A 22,721-nucleotide genomic window follows, 5' to 3' on the forward strand; every position below is an offset into this window, starting at 1 on the left:
ACATTAACTGAGGAGACTGGGGAATTGTGAGTTGTTTACGTTAAATGCAACTGACACGTGTGTTAATATCAAAAGAAGCGTAGCAGAGTGGAAACAAACCAACCAGCTGTCCCGCTTTGAGGAAGTCACTGCCCTTCTCTAGAACTGAATGAGGGTTCTAGAGAACCCTCAGGGCTCTAAATCATAAGGATTTTCAGGTTCATAGCAAGAGACTGACAGAGAACCAAGATCCCTTCCGTTGGGCTGCCCTTCTCCGGAGAGGCCTCCGGAACCTTTCTGCTCTGCTTTCTGCCCGGACGTGCAGAAGCGGAGGCCGGAAGTCCTTTGCCCGGAGGTTCCGGGTTTCCTGGGCTACTACGATGGCGATGAGTTTCGAGTGGCCGTGGCAGTATCGCTTCCCGCCCTTCTTTACGTGAGGCTCAGACCCCGAGAAGCCCCGCTGTGCCTCCCTCCCCTGCCCCGGACCCCGGGCTCAGCCCTGCTTCTTCAAATGGGGAGGGGGAGAACGGATCCGGTCGCCACCACCCTTAGTCCCTCACTGTGTCCCCCAGATGCGCCTCCGGCTGTGCTGCCTCTCGCCCTCTCCCGCCCTCTAATTCTGCGCCCCACCCCCTTCACCCGGCAGGTTGCAGCCGAACGTGGACACTCGGCAGAAGCAGCTGGCCGCCTGGTGCTCGCTGGTCCTGTCCTTCTGCCGCCTGCACAAACAGTCCAGCATGACGGTGATGGAAGCGCAAGAGAGCCCGCTCTTCAACAACGTGAAGCTACAGCGTATCCTCCCTCATGCTCTTCCACAGGCCCCACACAAGCATTTCTGCACTTGCCCACATGCACAGACTTCCCACCCCCTTCACGCCAGTAGTCAGGTTCCCACCCAAACTGGATTTGGGAAGGAGCCGGGATGTGTGACTTCCATTTTAGCCCCACCCCCAATGCAAATACAGCATCAAACCCTCCTGTCCTAGGTAGGGATGAATACCCAGGTGTCATTCGGGGCTTAGAATCTCTGACCCAAAGCCAAGTCTCTGGTTTTCCAACCTGAGCCCTTTTGATTCTGAAATCTCCTGTCCTCTTCTGGGTGAAGTTCAAACTCTGTTACCACCTTTAGGAAGTTTCTCCACCTACTCTCCTCCTCCCAGGAAGTAAGGGTCATTTGTTTTTGCTTCCTGATTCATACCTAAAATATCTGTGGAGAAAGTCTGAAGGAAGGAGAGGAGACAGACGGTGACAAATGGTAGTACTTTGTCATTTCTAAAGCTCTTTTTTTTATTTTTTTTAATGTTTTTTATTTATTTCTAGGAGAGAGAGAGACAGCGTGAGCAGGGGAGGGTCAGAGAGAGAGGGAGTCACAGACCAAAAGAGGCTCCAGGCTCTGAGCTGGCAGTCAGCACAGAGCCNTCCCTCATGCTCTTCCACAGGCCCCACACACGCATTTCTGCACTTGCCCACATGCCCAGACTTCCCACCCCCTTCACGCCAGTAGTCAGGTTCCCACCCAAACTGGATTTGGGAAGGAGCCGGGATGTGTGACTTCCATTTTAGCCCCACCCCCAATGCAAATACAGCATCAAACCCTCCTGTCCTAGGTAGGGATGAATACCCAGGTGTCATTCGGGGCTTAGAATCTCTGACCCAAAGCCAAGTCTCTGGTTTTCCAACCTGAGCCCTTTTGATTCTGAAATCTCCTGTCCTCTTCTGGGTGAAGTTCAAACTCTGTTACCACCTTTAGGAAGTTTCTCCACCTACTCTCCTCCTCCCAGGAAGTAAGGGTCATTTGTTTTTGCTTCCTGATTCATACCTAAAATATCTGTGGAGAAAGTCTGAAGGAAGGAGAGGAGACAGACGGTGACAAATGGTAGTACTTTGTCATTTCTAAAGCTCTTTTTTTTTTTTTTTTTTTTAACGTTTATTTATTTTTGAGAGAGAGAGCACAAGTGAGGGAGGGCCAGAAAGAGAAAGGGAGACACAGAATCTGAAGCAGGCTCCAGGCTCTGAGCTGTCAGCACAGACCCTAACTCCGGGCTTGAACTCAGGAACTGTGAGATCATGACCTGAGCCAAAGTCTGACACTTAACCGACTGAGCCACCCATGTGGCTCTTCCTTTTAATTGAACTAGTATCTTCCTCCCCCTAGTGTCCAGGAAGTGCCAATTTTAGCCTTTTGGGGACTTGCACATATATGTCTGTGGAAGGGACAGGAAGGGGACAGGTGGTTCTCTGCATGAGATTGGCCTCAAGAGTTTTTATCCCACCCAACTCATTCCATCAATGCTGGTCCCTTAACTTTAAACCAGGGAAGCTTCCTGTGGAATCAATCCAGGTTGTATTAGAGGAACTGAGGAAGAAAGGTGGGTTCAGGTCCTCAGATTTCCTTATTTTTCCTCCTACGTGGGTTTTCCTGAGGGCAGCTTGGCACAAGTCTTTGTTTTTTTATTTTTTTAAAGATTTTATCTTATTTTTTTAAAATTCTTATTTATTAACTAATCTCTATACTCAACATGGGGCTCAAACTCAACCCCTGAGATCAAGAGTCCCATGCTCTACCAACTGAGCCAGCCAGGTACCCCTAAGATTTTATTAAGTAATCTCTCTCACCCAGCATGGGGCTCGAACCCACAACCTCAAGATCAAGAGTCGCCCACTCCACTGACTGGGCCAGCCAGGTGCCCCACAAATCTTTGCCTTTAACAACTTCTTTTCTCTCCCCTGGCTTGGAACCCATAGTGTTCTATCTAGAAGATAGTCCAGTTCCCTGGGTCCTTTTCCCTATTGGTATTCATTATTGAAACCTCTCCATCTGTGTTCCGAGACCTGGAGAGAAGGGGAAGGAGAATTCGTGCCTTGCAGATAATAACAGTAAAACAAATCTTGAATTTCACTTCCTGAAAGCTGAATCTCTTCCACTCTTTATACCTTGGTTTTGCCTTTTGTCCCTTCTTAGCATAAGATGCTTTCATAAGTATCTGTTTTGTAGGAAACCTGGAGTGGTTGGATAAGAACAAATCTAGCTTCCTGATCATGTGGCGAAGGCCAGAAGAATGGGGGAAACTCATCTATCAGTGGGTGAGACTGTTCTGCCGCAGTGACCCATGGCAAAGGAGAATCGTATCTGTGTTCAGCAGATACCTGGTGTTCCTAGGTCTGGACTGAGCAAAGTGGGAAGGGGCAGAAAGAGGAAGTATAGGTCTTCCAGGCAAACCTTTCATCGGCTGCAAAGAACTTCCCTACCTTTGTAGGAGGACAGAGGCTACATGAGGCCATGTTTGGAGAATGCAGTGCCGGGAACCATGAGTACTATTGTTGGCTGGTGTCTCTGGCCACAGAAGATAAATGAGGAGAGGAAGGACCAAAAAAAAAAAAGAAAAAGAAACCTGGGGCCCCTCCCCCAAGAGGCCCTTTGGGGCTGTCCACAATATGAAGGAGACATTCTGAACCAGTGTGGGTGTGGGGACAAACTCTCTTCCCCAAATTCCTAGCCACCACCAGCCCTAAACTTTCCCAAAGGAGAGAAGAGGGGAAGAAGCATCAACAACCCAAATATAACAAACACATGCCACCTATTCCTGAACAGGAAAACAAAATGAGAGGTCACTTCTCAGACATGTGAAGGCCTGTGGTTTAGTGGTTCCGTATGTGTGTGTACACATATAAATATAGCACCTGTAGGGGTTGTGGTTTTCAGGCCACTCCTGCTGAGGTAACAGCGAGCCCTGGTTTGGGAACAGGTACCACTCCTGGGTCTGATAGGTGGAGCTGGTGAGCTCACCTCCCAGGAGATTCCTAGTCCTTATTCAGTCCCTGTTTTCTGTGTCCATAGGTTTCCAGGAGTGGCCAGAACAACTCCGTGTTCACCCTCTATGAGCTGACCAATGGGGAAGACACAGAGAATGAGGGTAATGCTTCTCCCTTTGCCTCCAGTTTTCTCATGTGAATCCTCTCCAGTCCTTGTTGAGCTGACACTCAGACTTCTATCCCTGCCTTTGAATTCCAAATACTGCATGATACAAGGTTTTCCTTAACCCACGTCCAAGATTTTCCCAAGCCACCTGAATTTACCTGCAAAATACCCCCAAATTTTGCCAGTGGGACATATGTGCATTGTTCTAGGGATAGAGTCCATATTAAGCGATTTTCAAAGGGATCTGTGATCCATGAAAACTGAAGAATTCCTGGTGTAGATGCTGAATGAGGAACCAGGGTGGAAGATTAAACCTGAAATCTCATTCCTTGCTGACGCTGGCTTTCTTTCACCCTTTATTCTTACAGAGGGCTCAAGACTTGTGGGTGTCAGCTAAAGGGATTGGGCCAACACCCCCATCCCCACCCCCAGGCCTTTTAAATACTTTGGTTTCTGGCCAGGCAAGGGTTTACGTATTGTTTGATTTACATAGTGTAAATATACCCTTAGCTCTTTCATCTCTGACTTCATATTCTGATCCCCAGGATCACCAAAAACTCCGATCTCAGCTGGGGAGGAAAGGGCAGCTCGCCTTTCTGCCAGGCCCTGGCTGCTGGAACAGAGTTACAGCTCTTGGCTGTTCCCCCACCCCCTGCCCTGCAGGCCTCTGCTTGCTACTCCCACCATTGCCCCATGACTTCAGTGCTGCAGCTATGCCCAGCCCACCACTCACGCTGGGCAAAGCTGGAGGCTTCCTCAGAAAGCAAGGTCCCTGACTCAGGCCGTAGGCCCCCGCAGGGGGTGAGGTGTGTGAGCCTGTTAGGGCTTGCCACCTGCTTCTCACACCTCCCTGCAGTATCTTGCCATATCTCCAGATTTTCAGCTAGCCCTTGGCTCCCAGCCTCATTCCTTTTAAGTAGGAAAGGGCAGATACCTGTGCTGGCCCTTACCAGTCTCGTGGTCAGAGGTACGGCAATACCTTGTGTAAGGACAGGTGGCCCTAATGCAGCAAACAGGTACAGGTGTGCAAACTAGGGTTGGTTTCTAGTGTCAAGGACCTTGACCTTCCTAGGTTTAATTGTCCCCCACTTTGTGGCCCAAAAGTAGATGGTGTCACTCTCCTACATCAGATACTAATGGCACGTGGGTGGAGGGTACACGTGAGGGTTGAGTCTCACAGAAGTACCCAGAAGGGGAAAAGCATGAACTCACATTTTATGGAGACTCCAGCTTTCTTTTGCCCCTTACTCCTAAGGCGAACCCAGGGGGGTTGGCGGCGGCTGCAGTAGTATAGATGGCACATGTCTACCCTGGCCTCAGGGGGTCTCAGCTTCCAGCTAGACTTCTCCTCAGGGGCCTTAAGCACCCAGGAGCCGAGTGTCCCTGACTCCCCATCTCTCCCTTCCAGAGTTCCATGGGCTGGATGAAGCAACCCTGCTCCGGGCTCTGCAGGCCCTACAGCAGGAGCACAAGGCTGAGATCATCACCGTCAGCGATGGCCGAGGCGTCAAGTTCTTCTAGCAGAGACCTGTCTCCTTTTACTTCTTACCTCCCACCCTTCCAGGGCTTTCAAAAGGAGACAGACCCAGTGACCCCACAGACTGGATCCGATCTGTGACTCCACCAGACTCAAAAGGGCTCCAGTGCAGGGATGGGTTTCCCACTTACCCCGTGTGTCTGTCCCTGGGGAAGGGCGAGGCTGAGGCGCCTAGGAGACAAGATGTGCTTCTCCTTGCCCTACCTCCTCTCCCATCCTAGACTGCCCCCGAGCCAGGGTCTGTAAGCCTATAACTCCACATGTGTTCACACACGTAAGTACGTATACACGCGCCTGCACAAGCTTCTGTCTCTGCCCCTTTCCACCCCCTTAGCTGCTATTGCCTCCCCTCCCAGGCTGGTGCTGGATCCTTCCTAGGGGACGGGAGAAGCCCTGGCTGCAGGCAGCCTTCCAGGCAATATGAAGATAGGAGGCCCAGTAAGGGGCCTGGCAGTGAGAGGCCAGGCCCGACACTGATTTTATGATATTAAAAAGCTCAACCCCACTGCCTGCTGTTGGAAGTTACTAGCGGAATGGGCGTGGGGAGGGCTGTGAAGCTTTGCCCCCCTCCCCCCCAGCCTAGGAGAGGGTAGAGGAAGCCTATGGCCTTTGTAAATGAAAAGGTCCCCCAGCACTGGCAGGCTCCAGGGAGCCTGTGGTTTTACATGTGCTGGGTGGGCTGTGGGGGGGAGTGCTGATGGAACACAGCTTGGGGACAGACTGCTTTCTGTCTCTGAATTGGAGTAACTTCATGGCTTCCCCTTCCCTTGCCCTGTCTCCCATGAAAGTCCTGAACTGCTCTGAAGTCCCTCCCTCCCCCCAACTGGTCCTGGGTCGGGTAATTGAGGCCAGGGGGAGCTGAAGGGGTGTAAACCGGATATGGACTTTGGTTTATTGGGAACTTTGGCAAACAGAAGGAGGAGGAAGGAGAGCCCACATAGCAAAAACAGCTACTGTGGCCAGGGCCAGGCTGCGGCCAAGGTAGGGAGGCGGAGGGGATGGGTGACCGGGTCCTTGGCTTGGGGGAGGGACTTTTCCTGGGGTGCACACACCCATCCCTGTGCAGCCCAGAGGGTCAGCGGCTTAGGAGAAAACCAGACCTTTCCATTGACCTCTGTATTGGCCTGGGGCTACTCTGGACGAACAGGAGCGGGTGGCGCTACCTTATCTGGGGCGTGCAGGCGGGTGGTAACCTTCCCTTAGCCACCCCCCCCCCGCCCCCAACCCGTCCCCCACGGTCCCAGGGCCGGAGGGCCGCTGTCCCGTTTCCTCTCCCAACCCCGGCGTCGTGCCTCCCCCAGCCACCCCCACCCCCAGACAGGTTTGCTCACTCTCAGTGCGGGAGGACACACGGCCGCCTCGCACCCCGTCCGCTTCGGAATGAGCCTCCGGGCGGTGCACTGGGAGTCGAGGGAGAGGAGGGCCTGCGGCCGGAGGCGGGGCAGCGAAGGTGAGGGGCTGCGCACCCGGCCCAGCGCACCGCTGGCCGCTCGGAGGGGGCTGCCGGGGCGGGGCCGGGGGGGGAGGGGCGGGGCCGGGGGCGGGGCTGCAGGACTGGTCGAGCCCGGACTGGGGCCCCAGTTGCTCAGCCGGAGCGCTGCGCACCCAGCCAGTCTGCCTGTCAGACCGCCTCCTCTCCAGCCTCCCGGCTCACCGCCTTGCGGCGCCGGCCTTTCCTCATGCTGGCTCCCCCAGGCTCCGAGACTGCGGTCCCCATGTCCCAGGCGGAGGCCGACCTGGCCCTTCGGCCCCCGCCACCTCTTGCTGCCGCGGGGCCGCCCCGCCTCGGGCCCCCTCCTCGCCGGGCGCGCCGCTTCTCCGGGAAGGCTGAGCCCCGGCCGCGCTCTTCCCGTCTCAGCCGCCGCAGCTCAGTCGACTTGGGGCTGCTGAGCTCTTGGTCCCAGCCAGCCTCACCCGCTCCGGAGCCCCCCGAACCTCCAGATTCCGCTGGTCCCGGCCCCGCAAAGAGCCCACCGCCTAGCTGCCCAGAACCCCTCGAGGGCACGTGGACCGGGGGAGCCCCCCCGAAGGCTGCAGACTCAGCGCGTCCAGAACTAGCAGTCTCCGCAGGAGGCCCGGGGTCCCGGGAACCGCCGCGGGTCCCCGAAGCCGCGGCTCGGGAGCGGCAGCGGGAGCAGGAGGAAAAAGAGGATACGGAGACCCAGGCAGTGGCAACGTCCCCGGACGGCCGATACCTCAAGTTTGACATCGAAATTGGACGTGGCTCTTTCAAGACGGTGTATCGAGGGCTGGACACCGACACCACAGTGGAGGTGGCCTGGTGTGAGCTGCAGGTGCGGCTGGGCACCCCCTCTATGGCACCTCGGGATGGGACCCTTTGGAGGTCTTGGGATGAGAAACCTAGGGGACAGCAGCAAGGGAGAGATCTATTTTTCCAGTCGAATGTCTGGATACTCCTTCCCCACCTTGCTCTGATGATCAATGGATCTGGCTGATTCTGGGCTGCAGAAGGAGAGACTGAGGCAGAGGGTGTATGGAGGCTCCCCTATAGGTTGTGGACATTCTAACTTTAAAATCTCTATACTCAGCCCTCAGAGGTGAAAGATAGGATGCGAAATTGGGGATGGAGCCAGTTTGGATCTGAGGGGTGACCAATTTCCCTCAGTAGTTACTGTCTCTTTCCCTTTCCGCTCAGTCCCGAGACCCTCAGTGTGACCCTGGGCCTCCTCCTCCTTCACCCTGGATCTTTGCAGATTAGGAGGCTGGGATGACGGAAGCTAGGAGAGCTGGGGCGAGGGTGCTCTCCACTTCCAAAAGATTTAGAGCGGTGGTGTCAGGATGGGTTTCTCCCAGGCCCCTTCTGGAACAGACTTCTAGACTTCTCCACAACTGGGGCAGGGGGAGACAGAGAGCGCCAGCCCTGGCCCGAATCCAGTCCTGCTCCTCATCCCACTGTCTACCTGGGCTGTCCCTTCCCAGACCCAAAGGTACTGAATCCAGCAGTCTTTAGGGGGATGTTGGTGTGAAGGATCTTTTCATGGAGGGAAGAACCCAGTTAAGTCTGGGCCAGCAGCAGCTTTGGGCAGAGCCTGGGTAAGGGTCCTCCCCTCCAGCCCTGGCGCCGGGCTCGCCCCTTGTGCCTGCCAGTGGTGCGCCCTAGGCTCTAGGCCAGGCAAGGAGAGGCAGCCAAACGAATGGGGTGGGGGTGGGGGGTGGCCAGGGAGATGAGAGGAGGGCGGGACAGCCAGGGGCAGGGGGCCGTCTCCTGGCGCCTGGTCCTGGATCTTTCTGTCTTTCTCTTGTAACTCCCTCTGCAGCCCTCCTGCCTCCTGTCTGGATCTAGCAGTTCCTAGCTTCTGGGGCCAACCCCGTTGAGGGCCCCAATTCTCTGCCCGCTGTCAGGCTGCTGCCCGCCCGCTGCCAGCCCCTGGGGCGTCCCCTCCCGCCCCACGGCTGGCCAAGGAGGCCACAAAGGCGCTATTGAGCTCGGGACTCCTGGACCGGGCTGCATAAAGGCCCTTGTGTCCAGCAGGGGGTCCAGGGGCGGCCCCAGGCCCAGGATGGGTGTGTCCTTGCAGCAGCCCAAGGGGGCGGATCGGGATATACAGCCCGTAGGGCGAGGGATGATCTAGCCCCATTCGCAGGCTCCTCCGACCCTCACCTCTTCCCTAGCTCCTCCCCACATGCCCCTTCCTCCTCTCTGTGGGGGTCCTAGGCCTCCCGTGATCTTGACCCCCACCCATCCCCCTACCCCCACAGACTCGGAAACTCTCTCGAACGGAGCGGCAGCGATTCTCTGAGGAAGTGGAGATGCTCAAGGGGCTGCAGCACCCCAACATCGTCCGCTTCTACGATTCGTGGAAGTCGGTGCTGAGGGGCCAGGTTTGCATCGTTCTGGTCACCGAACTCATGACCTCCGGCACGCTCAAGACGTGAGCTCTGCACCTGGTGGTAGTGTTGGTTGGGAGGGGGCGGCTGGTGGCGGGACGTCCCCGCTTCTGGAACTTCTCCCAGGCTCCCCAAACTCCATATTTAGGTCCAAAATCAAGCTCACTATCTCTCACCCACCCCTACTGCGTCCCTGCCTTGGTGTGTGGCAGTGGCCGCCCAGCACTCCAGCCAAAACTTGGGCATTTCCCCAGGTGCCTCCTTTACCTCCACTCTGTGCACCCAACCTTCCCCCCCAGTCTGTCTCCAAGGCCCTTCTTAACGCTGCCCACTCTGCTTTCCCTGTTACATCCGTTGCCATCTCCCTGATTCGGAGCCCTGCAGCCTCCCCCCCACTCTGCCTTCACCTTTCCTAGCAGTCCTGTCTTCCCGCAGTCTGGGCCGTCTCTACCCATTCCGTAAAACCCCTTAAAGGTGTCCCACCACCCTCAGGATAAAGTCCACACTCTCTAACCTACTCACAAATTCCTTAGGATTTAGCCTCCTCTTGAGCCTAAAGTCCACATAAACTGAATTCCCAGCACCTCCTCCCACCCTGCCCTACCGCCGACTGCGTGCCTTGGAGCACAGTGTCCCCTCCGCCTGGAAAGTCTCCATCCCTTCCCCTTTTCACCCTTGAACCCCCACTCATCCTTCAAAATGCAACATAAAAGTTATTTCCTTTCTAAAGCCCTCCCCCACGCCCAGGACAGTTAGTCATCCCTTCCTGCGCTCCCACAGCCCCTTGGCGCGGCCCTATCTGTGAATTTACGACCGACCCATTTTGTAATCTCGGCCTGCCTACCACACCCCCGTCTCAGTTTCTCTCTGGAGCACACCGCGGACCTGAGCTAGAATAATGCCGGGAGAAGATGTCTACGCCGCGGTGCCGGTGGGGCTAGGGAACTTCCCAGTGGCGCCCCCCCCCCCCCCCCCCCCCCCCCCCCGGCTTCTGTGTCTCCGCCACGACCCCTGCTCTGCGCCCTGCCCCCAGATACCTGAGGCGGTTCCGTGAGATGAAGCCGAGAGTGCTTCAGCGCTGGAGCCGCCAGATCCTTCGAGGGCTTCATTTCCTGCACACCCGGGTACCCCCCATTCTGCACCGGGATCTCAAGTGCGACAACGTCTTTATCACGGGCCCCTCAGGGTCGGTCAAGATCGGGGACCTGGGTCTGGCCACGCTCAAGCGCGCCTCCTTTGCCAAGAGCGTGATAGGTGAGTCCCTCCAGGAGGTCCTTGCTATTCCTCCCCCGCGTTAGAAGAGACCCTGGGGGCCCATTCTCCCCAGCAGGGTCCTTTGAGTTGCACGGGGTTACATGAGCATGGGGAACGTGGGGAGACTGATGGCATCCTCTCTGCCCCGCACCCCTCCCACACACATGGTGGGGAAGGGTCCGTTACTAGCGCTCCAGAACTCGTGAGGTTGCTCTCCCTTCCTGCCCAACCCCCCTCCCTCCAACCTAGCCTGTGGTACGCCCAAGAGGAGGGAGGAAGCCAGCCAGAGGGCGGCTCTGCAGCCTGATGCCTGCTGTGGATCCTATAGGGACCCCGGAGTTCATGGCCCCGGAGATGTACGAGGAAAAGTATGATGAGGCGGTGGACGTGTACGCCTTTGGCATGTGCATGCTGGAGATGGCTACCTCAGAGTACCCTTACTCCGAGTGCCAGAATGCCGCGCAAATCTACCGCAAGGTCACTTCGGTGAGAGGGGGCGGGGAGGAGAGACAATTCCAGATCACCTCCCATTTTCCTGCCCCTATCAGCCCGCGGTCCATGCCCTTTTCCTTAAACAAAACAGGCTAGACAGAAAGATGCTCTGGTAAACACTGAGGATATTGGATGTACACACGCTCACTCGCTGCCCGCCCCCCCCCCTGCCCCGCTGTTTAAAATAATGATGTGTGTAGCACTTGCTCCTTAGAGTTTGCAAACGATTTCACATCTGATCTTTAAGGGCGCCTTGTTCTGTCCTGTGCTTTACAAATGGGGAAAACTGGCACACTGGGAGACTTGTTCAAGGTCATACTATCAATACGTGACGGGGGGGGGGTGGGAGCACTGGGATTTGAAATTAAACCGTCTAGTAACTGTCGCTATGTGCTGCTGTCGTGGTGCCTTTACGATTGCACGCCCTGCTGCCCTGGGTGGGGTGAGGGGCAAACAGAGAGTAGCGTCGCAGAGGCCCAGAGGCTTCATGTGCCCCCTTTCCTCTAGGGCACAAAGCCGAACAGCTTCTATAAGGTGAAGATGCCCGAGGTGAAGGAGATCATTGAAGGCTGCATCCGCACAGATAAGAACGAGAGGTGGGCTGGAGGGGGGCAGGGTGGGGTGGGTTCTGGGGCGTTGGAGGGGGGGCGGGGGGTTAGGCTCGGCTCACCGCAGCGCCCCCCTCAGGTTCACCATCCAGGACCTCCTGGCTCACGCCTTCTTCCGAGAGGAGCGGGGCGTGCACGTGGAGCTGGCGGAGGAGGACGACGGTGAGAAGCCGGGTCTCAAGCTCTGGCTGCGCATGGAGGACGCGCGGCGCGGGGGGCGCCCGCGGGACAACCAGGCCATAGAGTTCCTATTCCAGCTGGGCCGGGACGCCGCAGAGGAGGTGGCACAGGAGATGGTGAGCAGAAGACAGACTGCCCTGCGGCTGGGCTTGTGCGCGGCGGGTCAGTGCCATGCCATGCGGGGGGTGGGGCGGGCACCCAACCTACCCCGCTCAGAGTGTCTGCTAAGTGTCTCCCTGGCCCTCGCGCCTGCGCACACCCATACGCGTGCCCCACGTGCGGGTTCTTTAAACATTTCCTTTTCTAGAGCAAGCCCTGGGTCCTCCGGCCTCCCTCGCTCTGCTTCCTGCTGCTCTGACTTTCCTGGAATGCTCTTCCTCCAATTTATCTATTTATTTGTCTCTTTCCCCCCCCACCCCAACCTTGTTTCCCCCTCTTTCTTCCTCACTGCTCAGAACCAGGAGTTTCAGGAAACCTGTCCCCTCTAGAGTCAAAATTAAATGCTTTGTTCCAGTTCAGCAGGCCCTCCATGACAGGACCCACCACCTTTGGTCTTGTTTTCTACCAGGATACACTCCTGACTCTGTCCTCCACTGGACTATAAATTCCTTGAGGGCAGAGACTGTGTTCCATTGATTTTTCTATCTCTGACAGTGGTCTGCACATGGTTGAGCTCATTAATAATCCCACGTGTGTACATGGCTTAGAGCGCTTTCACATGCATTCGATTGGTGTCGCTGCCCGGAGTGACTTTATCCTGATGTATTGATGAGGGAATGGAAGGGTCAGAGGGGTTGAATATCTTGTCCAGGGTCCTGAGCAAGTAAGTGGCAGAGCTGGATTTAAAATCCAGCCATTCAGATCTTAAGGCAGATCACCCTGCCCCACCTCGCTTACATGTGCTGCAAAGCTTGAGACGAATAAGGAGTTGATGAACAGAAGCTGCCAGACCAGAAGAGGCATACATGGGAGGGAGAAGATGCAGGGCTGGCTTAGGAAGGCCTGAGAAGGGAAGGGAGAGAGTATGAGGTTCTTGATGGAAAAATGGCCGTTGGAAGCGTGGGGATCGTCTGTGGTAGGTCTGGACCGCAAGCCTGAAAATGTGTTTTAAATGTAGCAGAACGGGTCTGCTTAGCACAGTTCAAACCTGACCTGGCATCAAATCTCGATCCATTACTTACAGGGAGTCTTTTAAAAATTTATTAAAAATAAATAAATAAATAAATAAATAAATATTATTAATTGATTAATTAATTTTGAGAGAGAACACACATGTTGGCACACAAGTGGGGGAGGGGCAGAGAGTGAGGGAGAGAGAGAGTCCCAAGCAGGCTCCACACTGTCAGTGCAGAGCCCAACATGGGCGCTTGAACTCACGAATCATGAGCTCATGACCTGAACTGAAATCAAGAGTCAGCTGCTCAACCAGCTGAGCCACCCACGTGCCTCAAGCAGGGATTCTTTTTTTTTTTTTTTTTTAATTTTTTAAAATGTTTTATTTATTTCTGAGAGAGAGAGAGCGCATGAGCAGGGGAGGGTCAGAGAGAGGTGGAGATACAGAATCTGAAACAGGCTCCAGGCTCTGAGCTGGCTGTCAGCACAGAGCCCGACGTGGGGCTCAAACCCATGAACTGTGAGATCATGACCTGAGCTGAAGTTGGACACTTAACCGACTGAGCCACCCAGGCGCCCCCCAAGCAGGGATTCTTAATGATGACACACCACTGATATCTTTATTTGGGAGACTGTCCTGTGCATTGTAGGATGTTGAGGAGAGTCCCTGGCTTCTACTCACTAGCTGCCAGGCAGTAGCACTGAATTATGACAACCACAAATGTCTCCAGATATTGCCAAATGTTCCCCCTTTCCCCTTGAGAGCAATCGATCTACTAGATAACCATGAACTAGTCACAGCTTTACTTATTTCTAAATTGGGGCTAAGACCTACCTCAGAAGGTTGTTGGGAGGATTTAATGATGACAATGTAAAGAGTTGCCAGTTAATGGACACAGTGGATGATCAATAAGTATTAGTGTCCTTTTTCCAGGAGAAATATCCCAGAGGTTTCAAGAAGGTGTCCTGATGGGTCTGTGGCTGGAGTCCTCACCTCAAACCGTGCTTCTCACCCTCTTAACTCCAGGTGGCCCTGGGTCTAGTCTGTGAGGCTGACTACCAACCAGTGGCCCGCGCGGTACGTGAACGAGTTGCTGCCATCCAGCGGAAGCGTGAAAAGCTGCGCAAAGCTAGGGAGTTGGAAGCCCTCCCCCCTGCACCGGGTCCCCCACCAGCAGCTGTTCCCAAGACTCCTGGTCCCCCAAGTGGCTTCCCCCCTGAGCCCGAGGAGCCAGAGGCAGACCAGCACCAGCCTTTCCTCTTCCGCCATGCCAGCTACTCATCTACCACCTGTAAGTCACTCCTGACCTTGGGATATGGGATGTGACCTAGGTACCAGAACCCTTGGCCTCTGCCCCCTGCCCTGAAGTCCAACCCGGTAGCACTGTCACTTACCCTGCCTTCCCCAACTAGCCATGAAGCTCCTTCTGGGAAAGGACTCCCACAGCTGCAGGCCCCTTCTTGCTCAGGCAGCCCCCCTGCTCTGCCACCACTCCCCTTTATTTCCCCTTTTTTGATCCCCTCCCTCCCCCACCAGCGGATTGCGAGACTGATGGCTACCTCAGCTCCTCCGGCTTCCTGGATGCCTCAGACCCTGCCTTTCAGCCCCCTGGGGGGGTGCCATCCAGCCCCGCTGAGTCCCATCTCTGCCTGCCCTCGGTGAGAGGGGGTCACGTGGGGGGTCTCCCAGCCATTCCAAGCCTGCGAGCTATCTTTCTCCTTGTGAAACCCAGCCCCGTAACCTGGCCCCGCATCCCTGGAAATCCACTACTCTGTCCTCACCTTCCTTAATTCTTTCTGCCTAGTACCCCAGCATCCTTGACGCCACCTCCCTGGATTCCCCACAATTGTCATCCTCTGACCTCATCAACCCATTTCCTGTTTCAGGCTTTTGCCCTATCCATTCCACGTTCTGGCCCTGGCAGTGACTTTTCCCCAGGAGACAGGTAGGTTCTGGTAGGAGTTGGGGTGCGAGGGTGAGACCTATGGAGGGTTCCAGTGTCCCCTCTGACACTTCTACCTCCTTTCCTTTTCCAGTTATGCCTCAGATGCAGCATCCGGCCTTAGTGATGTGGGAGAAGGGATGGGACGCATGAGGAGACCCCCAGGGAGAAATCTCCGGCGCAGACCCCGATCCCGGCTTCGGGTCACTAGTGTAAGGAAGGGGCATAGAAGATGGGGAATAACCTACGGGACCAGGAGGGAACTGTCAGGGGGGATGAGGGAGGTCAGACAAAAAAGAGGAGAACAGTATGTGACTTTTACTGTAGAGGCAGCCAGTCTAGTTTCTAATACCAGACTTTAGGGGCAGAGTCTGCTTCTGTCTAGTTCCATCCTGGCAGCTGTTACTTGGTTAGAGTGGGGTGGGGGCATGTGATGAGGATGGAGGGCTTGACCTCCTCCCCTCTGCTGACTTTGAATCTGAAGGTCTCAGACCAGAATGACAGAGTGGTTGAGTGCCAGCTACAGACGCACAACAGCAAGATGGTGACCTTCCGATTTGATCTGGATGGGGACAGCCCAGAAGAGATTGCAGCTGCCATGGTGAGAGGGGAGGGAGAGGAGGACAGAGTCTTTGGGTCCAGGACAAGAATCTCCCTCCTGATGCCCCTGAACTCTGTCTTCCTTCCACCCAACAGCCAGGGTTTTTAAAGCACGATTACACTGAAGACATCTGCCCTTGTTTTGGGGGCAATTTTTATTTACCCAGTGAGGTTTGGATCCTCAGCTAGAGCAATTTGAGACTAACATAGGGTACACACAGTGCTGTGGTGAGGTACATGCTAGATACGCGATACTGTGGCCATGAGTAAAGGGTGGTCTTGGGGCAGCAGACGGAGGAGGTAGAACTTATTCAAGGTCTTCACAGATGGTTAAGAACAGCATAAAGACTGAGGAGGGCAGGTCTAGAGGAAGTATAGCATAAGGACAGGCGTGGAAGCACGGAGTGACTTGGAATATGGGGTGGGGGAGAGGAGCTTCATGAGGAGACCCCTGTCACTAGAACTAAGGGTTCCTCTAGGAGACTTGTGGAAGTGAGGCTGGGCATGTGGAGTAGGCCCAGAGTATAGACAGTCGTAAGAATTAGATAGAGTGTAACATGGTGAGGATAGAGTTTAGGAAGACCATTGTGCCATGGGAAGTGGGAGAGGGTTGGGGGTAGGGAATCCAGTTGGCAGATGGATACAAGAAACCACAAGTGGTCCAAGGAGAAAATGGATTATGGGGGAAGAGAGGAAGGAAAGGGGAGAATCCGAGGGTTGTTTCAGGAAAATAAATTACTCTGTAATCCAGTTATTTATTCTATTTTTTTAAGTTTATTTATTTGGAGAGAAAGGGAGAGAGCAAGTATGAGTGGGGGAGGGGCAAAGAGAGAGGGAGAGAGAATCCCTAGAGGGCTCTCCACTGTCAGCACAGAGCCCAATGCGTTGATCCCACAAACCATGAGATCATGACCTGAGCTGAGATCAAGAGTCAGATGCTTAACTGACTGAGCCCCCATCCCCAGCACTCCTCCAGACATTTATTGATGTAATACACTGCAAATAGTAGTTGCTCAGAAAACATTGCAGAGTTGAAATGATAGGGAGTTAGGGAGAGAGGATACCATGGGTGACTTGCAGCATGGAGAAGCTAGTGGGAGTAGATCGTTAAAGGAGAGAGAAAGTTGGAAAATGAACGCAGGGGTTCTTAGGGGTCACGATGAGCTTGAATGACAGAGGGGCAGGCAGGATCCTCCCTGGGAGCAGGATATGGTCAGGCAGGGCTGGAGGCAGAAGTGGATCAAGGAGTTGTCAGCACGGAAGGGAAAGTGAAGGGAGATGAGCTTGCAAAGCCAGAAGCAGAGGGAGTCTGAGAGTGGGTCTCAGTGGAGACCCCCATTTCTGGGATGGGTGAAATAGGTCATCGAAGGACACAGAGATGGAGCCTGAGAGGTAGGAGGAGCCCCAGCAAATGTTAGGGAAAACTGAGGAAAAAGAGTTTCAGGGAGGTGATGTTGGGTGAAGCCTGAGGCAAGCCCACGCTGGCTTCTGTTGGGAGAAGGTCTTCGTGGGAGACCAGTCTCTGTGGAGCGGGGGAAGTGGGTGCTAGCCTCTGTGGTGAAGGAGTGAGGGGAATGAGAGAAGCATCAGGGTTCAGGCACTCTCTTTAAAGCCTCTCTTCCGTCATGTCACTCACCTTGTATCCATGACAAAGACAAAATACTTTGGCACACAGTCTTATCATCTTCCATCAAGCCACTTGACACTTCAAGAATCTTCCTTCCTGCCACACTGGTGTCTGAATGGTCCCCTGAAGAGGCTGGGTGACTTTCTGCTTCTGCCTCCATCTGCTCAGGGGTCTCTTGCCTTGAAAATCTTCTCTACTAGGCTTTCAAGCACACTCAGATCCCACACAGCCAAAGTGACCCCACTCCCTGACCACAGGGTCCACTGTGGTCCCTACCAGTCCACCTTTCATGCCTCTGCAGCAGACTTGGATCTGCTCTTCTTGTTTGTCCTTACTTTTTTTTTTTTTAAGTTTATTTAGAGAGAGAGAGAGAGAGAGAGAGAGAATTCCAAACAGGCTTCATGGTGCCAGTGTAGAGCCTGATGCAGGGCTTGAACTCACAAACTGAGGAGATCATGACCTGAGTCGAAGTTGGTCGCTTAACTGACTGAGCCACCCAGGCGCCCTCGGACCATTGGCTTTAAAATTCACAGCACTCCCAGTTCTGCTCTTGTCTTCACTGTTTTGTGAACGTGCCATGTCCTTTCATGCCTCTGAGCTGTTATTCATGCCGTTCTCTCTGCCCTTCTCTCCGATGAACAGCATGGAAGAGAGGAAAAGGGTGGGCTTTCACATAAGACCCGAGTTCAAATTTTGGCTCTGGGATTTACTGATGTGGTGAATTGGGGCAAATTTCTGAAGCTCTCTGAACCTCAGTTGCTCATCAGTAAAGTGCAGATGATGATACTCATTTCGTAAAGATATTCTGATATAATGTATAATTTATGAGAAGTGAGCTCGTATGTACAAGAAATGAAATTATATGAGAAGTGACCGCACATGGCAGGTCCTTGATGAAGGGTTGCTTTCTTACTCCTCCTTCAAGGCTCAGCTCTGTGTGGCCATCCCAGCTTCCCTTATTATCCCTGCTCTCTCTTTGGAATGGCATTTAAAAAAATTGTAGCAGAAAACACATACCATAAAATTTACCATGTTAACCATTTTTAAGTATACAGTTCAGTAGGGTTACTGTATTCTTAAAGATTCACATTGTTGTGAAACACATCTCCAGAACCTCTTCATCTTGCAAATCTGAAACTGTACCCATTAGACCACTCTCCCTTTCTGCTGGAATAGCATTTGATCTATACCTTGATCACAATGCCTTTCTTACCATGGACTGACTTGCAGTATACTGAATTGTGTAGATATGTGTCTCTTCCACTAGATTTTGGGCTTCTTCGGGACTAGGACTTTGTTTTGTGCTTTTCTGTATTCCTCACCTAGAACAAGGCACCTATACCTACAATGCTTGGCACATAGCATGTGCTCCGGTATTTGTGAAATATAATGTTACACTTAACTATTTATTATTGCCTTATATTCACTTAATGGTGTGTGTGTGTGTGAGAGAGAGAAGGGGGTGGGGGGAGAGAACGCCTGTGTGGTTTATGACCCCTGTGAGAGTAGGAGTCATGTCCAAAAGCATACGTTGCAACAGTGGGAAGAAATCAGGGTCTGGCTTTAGACAAGTCTGGGTACAAATCCTTTGGTTTTAGGTAGACTGAACTTAACCTTTTTGAGCATTAGTTATCTTAACTCTAAAATGGGGTGATTGAGGCACCTGGCTGGCTCAGTTGGTAGAGCAGGCAACTCTTGATCTTGGGGTTGTGAGTTCGAGCCCCGTATTGGGTGTAGAGATTACTTAAAATTAAATCTTTTTCTAAAAAAATCAATAAAATACAATGGGGTTGTTAACACAGACCCGAGAGAGCTGTTTTTGGTGTTAGATGAACTAAGACACGTAAAGCATCCAGGCTATGAGGCATCCTAAGGATGTTAGCTTCTGTGCTCTAAGCTTATTTCTCCTTGCACCACACAGTGCCTGGCATACAGTAGGTACTTACTGAATACTTGTTTTAGGTGGTTGGTTGGCAGAGCAGTGGGGTGAAGGGTTGGTTGGTTTTTAAAGATCAGTGCAGGGGAGAGGGTTGAGTGAGATAACCGAGACCTCCCTCCCCTTCCTGCTGACCCTTGCTAGGTGTATAATGAGTTCATTCTGCCCTCGGAGCGAGCCGGCTTCCTGAGCCGTATTCGGGAGATTATCCAGCGAGTGGAGACCCTGTTGAAGAGAGATACTGGCCCTGTGGAGGCTGCTGAGGATGCCCTGGGCCCCCAGGTTAGAACCCTTGGCTCATCCCTGGGGGGAACAGATTCTGCTCCAGACTTCTTTACTCTCTGCCAACACCAGCCCCCGTCGCTCTAACTCCTTCATCTATAGGATCCTAACACTATGGCTCTTCCCCCATGTGAGAGTCTGATGAAAGCCATGGGCTCTTGTTCTGGAAAAAAATCTGTTCATGTATACTTTTCTTTTTAACTCATTATTCTGATAGAATTTCAGACTTACAGAGAGAAGTTGCAAGAATTGTACAAAGAACTCCTAGATACGCTTTGCCCAGATTTGCCACCTATTACTGTTTTGTCACATTAGCTTTATTGTTCTCTTCTGCCCTCCCCTCTCCATATGTATGTGCACATATTATTTTTTTCTGAACCATTTTGGGAGTAAATTGCAGACGTCATACCCCTTTACCTGTAAATAATTTAGCACATACACTTTTGAGACCCTTGAAACGCCTCTCTGGGCTCCTAGAAGTTCATGGGCCCCAGCTGAAGCCCTGTGAGAACTGTCATCTAAGACTCAGCTCTTCCCCACTGTGACCATGGGCCCCTTCCTCTCCCTCAGGTGGAGCCAGCACCATTGCCTGCCCTCTCCGGCCCCCTCCCAGACCCATCCCGTGGTATGTACTGCGTTCTGTCCCTACTCATCACAACCCTTGCAGTCACTCCTGGGAAGGGCTTAGGGAATGGGGGGCTGGGAAGTCAACACTCCCTTCTCTCCGGCAGAGCTCCAGAGCAGTCCGTCCCTGGAGCAGAGTTGCTGGGCAGCCTTCTCCACATCGCCATCTTCTCCTGGAACCCCCTTGTCTCCTGGAAACCCGTTTTCCCCCGGAACCCCTGTCTCCCCAAGTCCCATTTTCCCCATCACTTCTCCCCCATGTTGCCCCAGCCCTGCCCCATTCTCCCAAGCCTCTTCAAATCTCTCTCCACAACCCCCCAGCTCCCCCCTGGCATTCTCCCCCAGTGCCGCCCAGTTCCCCAGCCCTGCCTCTCCGTCTCCCCTGAGCTGCCTCCTCACTTCTCCACCTGCCTTGTCTCCCAGTTGTTCTCAGGTCACCCTTACTCCTCCTTCCTGTCCCCCCTGCCCCTCCACTTCCCCCCTGCCCTCCACCACAGCAGCCCCTCTCCTCTCTCTGGCTAGTGCCTTCTCACTGGCTGTGATGACCGTGGCCCAGTCCCTGCTGTCTCCCTCACCTGGGCTCCCATCCCAGTCTCCGCCAGCCCCTCCTGCACCCCTCTCTAGCCTGCCCCTGCCCCCCGCCCCTCCCCCTTGTGGCCAGGACAGGCCTTCACCCCCAACAGCTGAGACCGAGAGTGAGGTGAGTAGGAAACCAAGAGGGATGGATGGTTAGGGGAGCTCCATGCTGGATCATTTCTCTCCTCACGGACCCGCACTTCGTAGGTCCAGCCTAATCCTGCTCGGCCACTCCCGGGTGAGGCCAGACTGGCGCCCATCTCTGAAGGTGAGGCCTCTGACCTCTGACTTTCCCCTGCCACCAGTTTCTCTCCCTCCTTTCATGACTCTTTCCTGGTGTCTCGACAGAGGGCAAGCCGCAGCTTGTGGGGCGTTTCCAGGTGACTTCATCCAAGGAACCAGCGGAGCCTCTGCCCCTGCAACCAGCACTCCCAGCCCTCTCCAGTCCCCTGAAGCCTCCAACTCCTCAGCTGGCCTCGGAGAGCTCAGACACAGAGGACAGTGGCGGAGGCGGGCCAGAAGCCCGGGAGGCTCTGGCCGAGAGTGACCGTGCAGCTGAAGGCCTAGTGGCTGGAGCTGAGGAGGAAGGGAACGATGGGAAGGAACCCCGAGTGGGGGGCAGCCCCCCACCCCAGAGCCATCCCAGCCCAGTGTGGATGAACTACTCATACAGCAGCCTGTGTCTGAGCAGTGAGGAGTCAGAGAGCAGTGGGGAGGACGAGGAATTCTGGGCGCAGCTGCAGAGTCTGCGGCAGAAGTGAGTCTGGGGAGGAAGGAGAAGAGGTGGACTCGGGAGAGCAAAGCGCGTGACTAGCCCTCATGGCCTTGTGCATCCTCAGGCACTTGTCGGAGGTGGAGGCACTACAGACACTACAGAAAAAGGAAATTGAGGACTTGTACAGCCGGCTTGGGAAGCAGCCCCCGCCGGGTATCGTGGCCCCAGCTGCTATGCTGTCCAGCCGCCAGCGCCGCCTCTCCAAGGGCAGCTTCCCCACCTCCCGCCGCAACAGCCTGCAGCGCTCCGAGCCCCCAGGCCCTGGTGAGACCGCACTGGCCGGGCTCCCTTCTTTCCCAGGTCCCCTTGCCTACCGATCTGGCTTTCTTCCAGGCCCCGGGGGTCTGCCCCTTGGTTTGGGGGCACTAGCCCCCCTCTCCCCGTGGCCCCTTCCTTCACTCAGTGCTCTCCCTCCCCATCCTGCACCCAGGCATCATGCGAAGGAACTCCCTGAGTGGCAGCAGCACCGGCTCCCAGGAGCAGCGGGCAAGCAAGGGGGTGACATTCGCCGGGGATGTTGGCAGGATGGTGAGGGCGGGCCCAAGGGAGGGCGAGCCCTGGGAACGGTAACTGGCTGCAGCGTCACCCTTCTCCCGTCCTAGAGGTTTCTTCAGTGCATTTTCTTTTCCCTCCAGTGAATTCAGAACAGAAGCCATGTGTCTCTCCCACACCAGGGCCCATGATGGAGCTCGTGCTCTCAGAATCTGCCGACCATCACAACTCCGCAAGAAGACCCCAGTACTGAGGAAGTAGAAGGCCTAAGGGGCATGGAGTGCTGCTCCATTAGAGGGAAGAGCCAAACACATGGGAACGATTTACTGTGTGTGTCAATTCTGCAGCCTGCCATCCTCATTCCTCCACCTCCCCAGCCAAGGGTCAACCACTAAGCAATCCCACTCAAGCCCTGAAGCTTCTAGAGGGCACACTCCCAGCTGAACAGGTGTAGGAGGGGTACTCACATAGAATTAGCAACAGCCAATAAAAATGCTGAAAACTAGGAATCTGTGAGTCTGTATCTGTTGTACCTTAAGAACTGGGGGTGAGGCCTTGTGGGGTAAGGCGGGGGAGAATTTAGAAGGGACTCGCCTCATGATGGGGAGCAAGACTAGAAACTGCCCAGCTTCCTGGCTTCCCACCAGCAGTTCACGAGGAAACTGCAAGGTCAACCAACGATGCGCCTGACCAAGCTAAGATCTCATCCAGACCCCACCTTAGGCCTACAGAGCAAGCTCCGCGAAGAATTTTGATTCCCTTATCTTTCACCTACGCCTCTCTCAGAATGGGTAAAGGCAGGAAAGTTGGAGTAGGGGTGTGTTGTTTTTAAGGGTAGAGGACAAAAGAGTGACCTTCCCTCACTGAAGAGGTGGTTCAGTCTCACACAGCCCAGTGACCCACCCTGATCTCTCCCTTAAATCAGACGGAAACAT

General features: G+C 54.3%; 2 protein-coding genes across 9 annotated transcripts; both read left to right on the forward strand.

Moving 5' to 3' along the window:
• Positions 1–328: 328 nt before the first annotated feature.
• VPS25 (vacuolar protein sorting 25 homolog) lies at positions 329–5,940 on the forward strand. The gene is made up of 6 exons (XM_039256758.1): positions 329–412; positions 626–771; positions 2,295–2,348; positions 2,975–3,063; positions 3,818–3,893; positions 5,307–5,940. Exons 1-6 carry the CDS (start codon positions 360–362, stop codon positions 5,417–5,419), a joined length of 531 nt encoding a protein of 176 aa, XP_039112689.1. The 5' UTR covers positions 329–359; the 3' UTR covers positions 5,420–5,940.
• An 86-nt stretch (positions 5,941–6,026) lies between these two features.
• On the forward strand, positions 6,027–22,295 carry WNK4 (WNK lysine deficient protein kinase 4). Of its 8 annotated transcripts, none has more exons than XM_039256746.1 (20): positions 6,027–6,885; positions 7,294–7,729; positions 9,156–9,328; positions 10,318–10,538; positions 10,867–11,024; positions 11,538–11,626; positions 11,718–11,934; positions 13,959–14,223; positions 14,469–14,590; positions 14,819–14,877; positions 14,969–15,086; positions 15,359–15,475; positions 19,182–19,319; positions 19,890–19,944; positions 20,051–20,643; positions 20,727–20,787; positions 20,868–21,276; positions 21,359–21,558; positions 21,725–21,822; positions 21,969–22,295. In XM_039256746.1, the coding sequence occupies exons 1-20, from the start codon at positions 6,434–6,436 to the stop codon at positions 21,975–21,977; spliced, it is 3,990 nt and encodes a 1,329-aa protein (XP_039112677.1). In that variant the 5' UTR covers positions 6,027–6,433; the 3' UTR covers positions 21,978–22,295. The 8 variants fall into 8 exon arrangements, with proteins under 8 accessions (XP_039112677.1, XP_039112681.1, XP_039112679.1 ...); XM_039256750.1 differs by lacking the exon at positions 21,725–21,822 and having other exon boundaries at positions 11,718–11,800; positions 11,882–11,934; positions 21,930–22,295; XM_039256748.1 differs by having other exon boundaries at positions 21,725–21,780; positions 21,969–22,053.
• Positions 22,296–22,721: the final 426 nt, after the last annotated feature.

The sequence above is a fragment of the Hyaena hyaena genome, unplaced genomic scaffold, assembly GCF_003009895.1.
Source record: "Hyaena hyaena isolate Hyena2069 unplaced genomic scaffold, ASM300989v1 scaffold_589, whole genome shotgun sequence".
NCBI classification, from domain to species: Eukaryota; Metazoa; Chordata; class Mammalia; order Carnivora; family Hyaenidae; genus Hyaena; species Hyaena hyaena.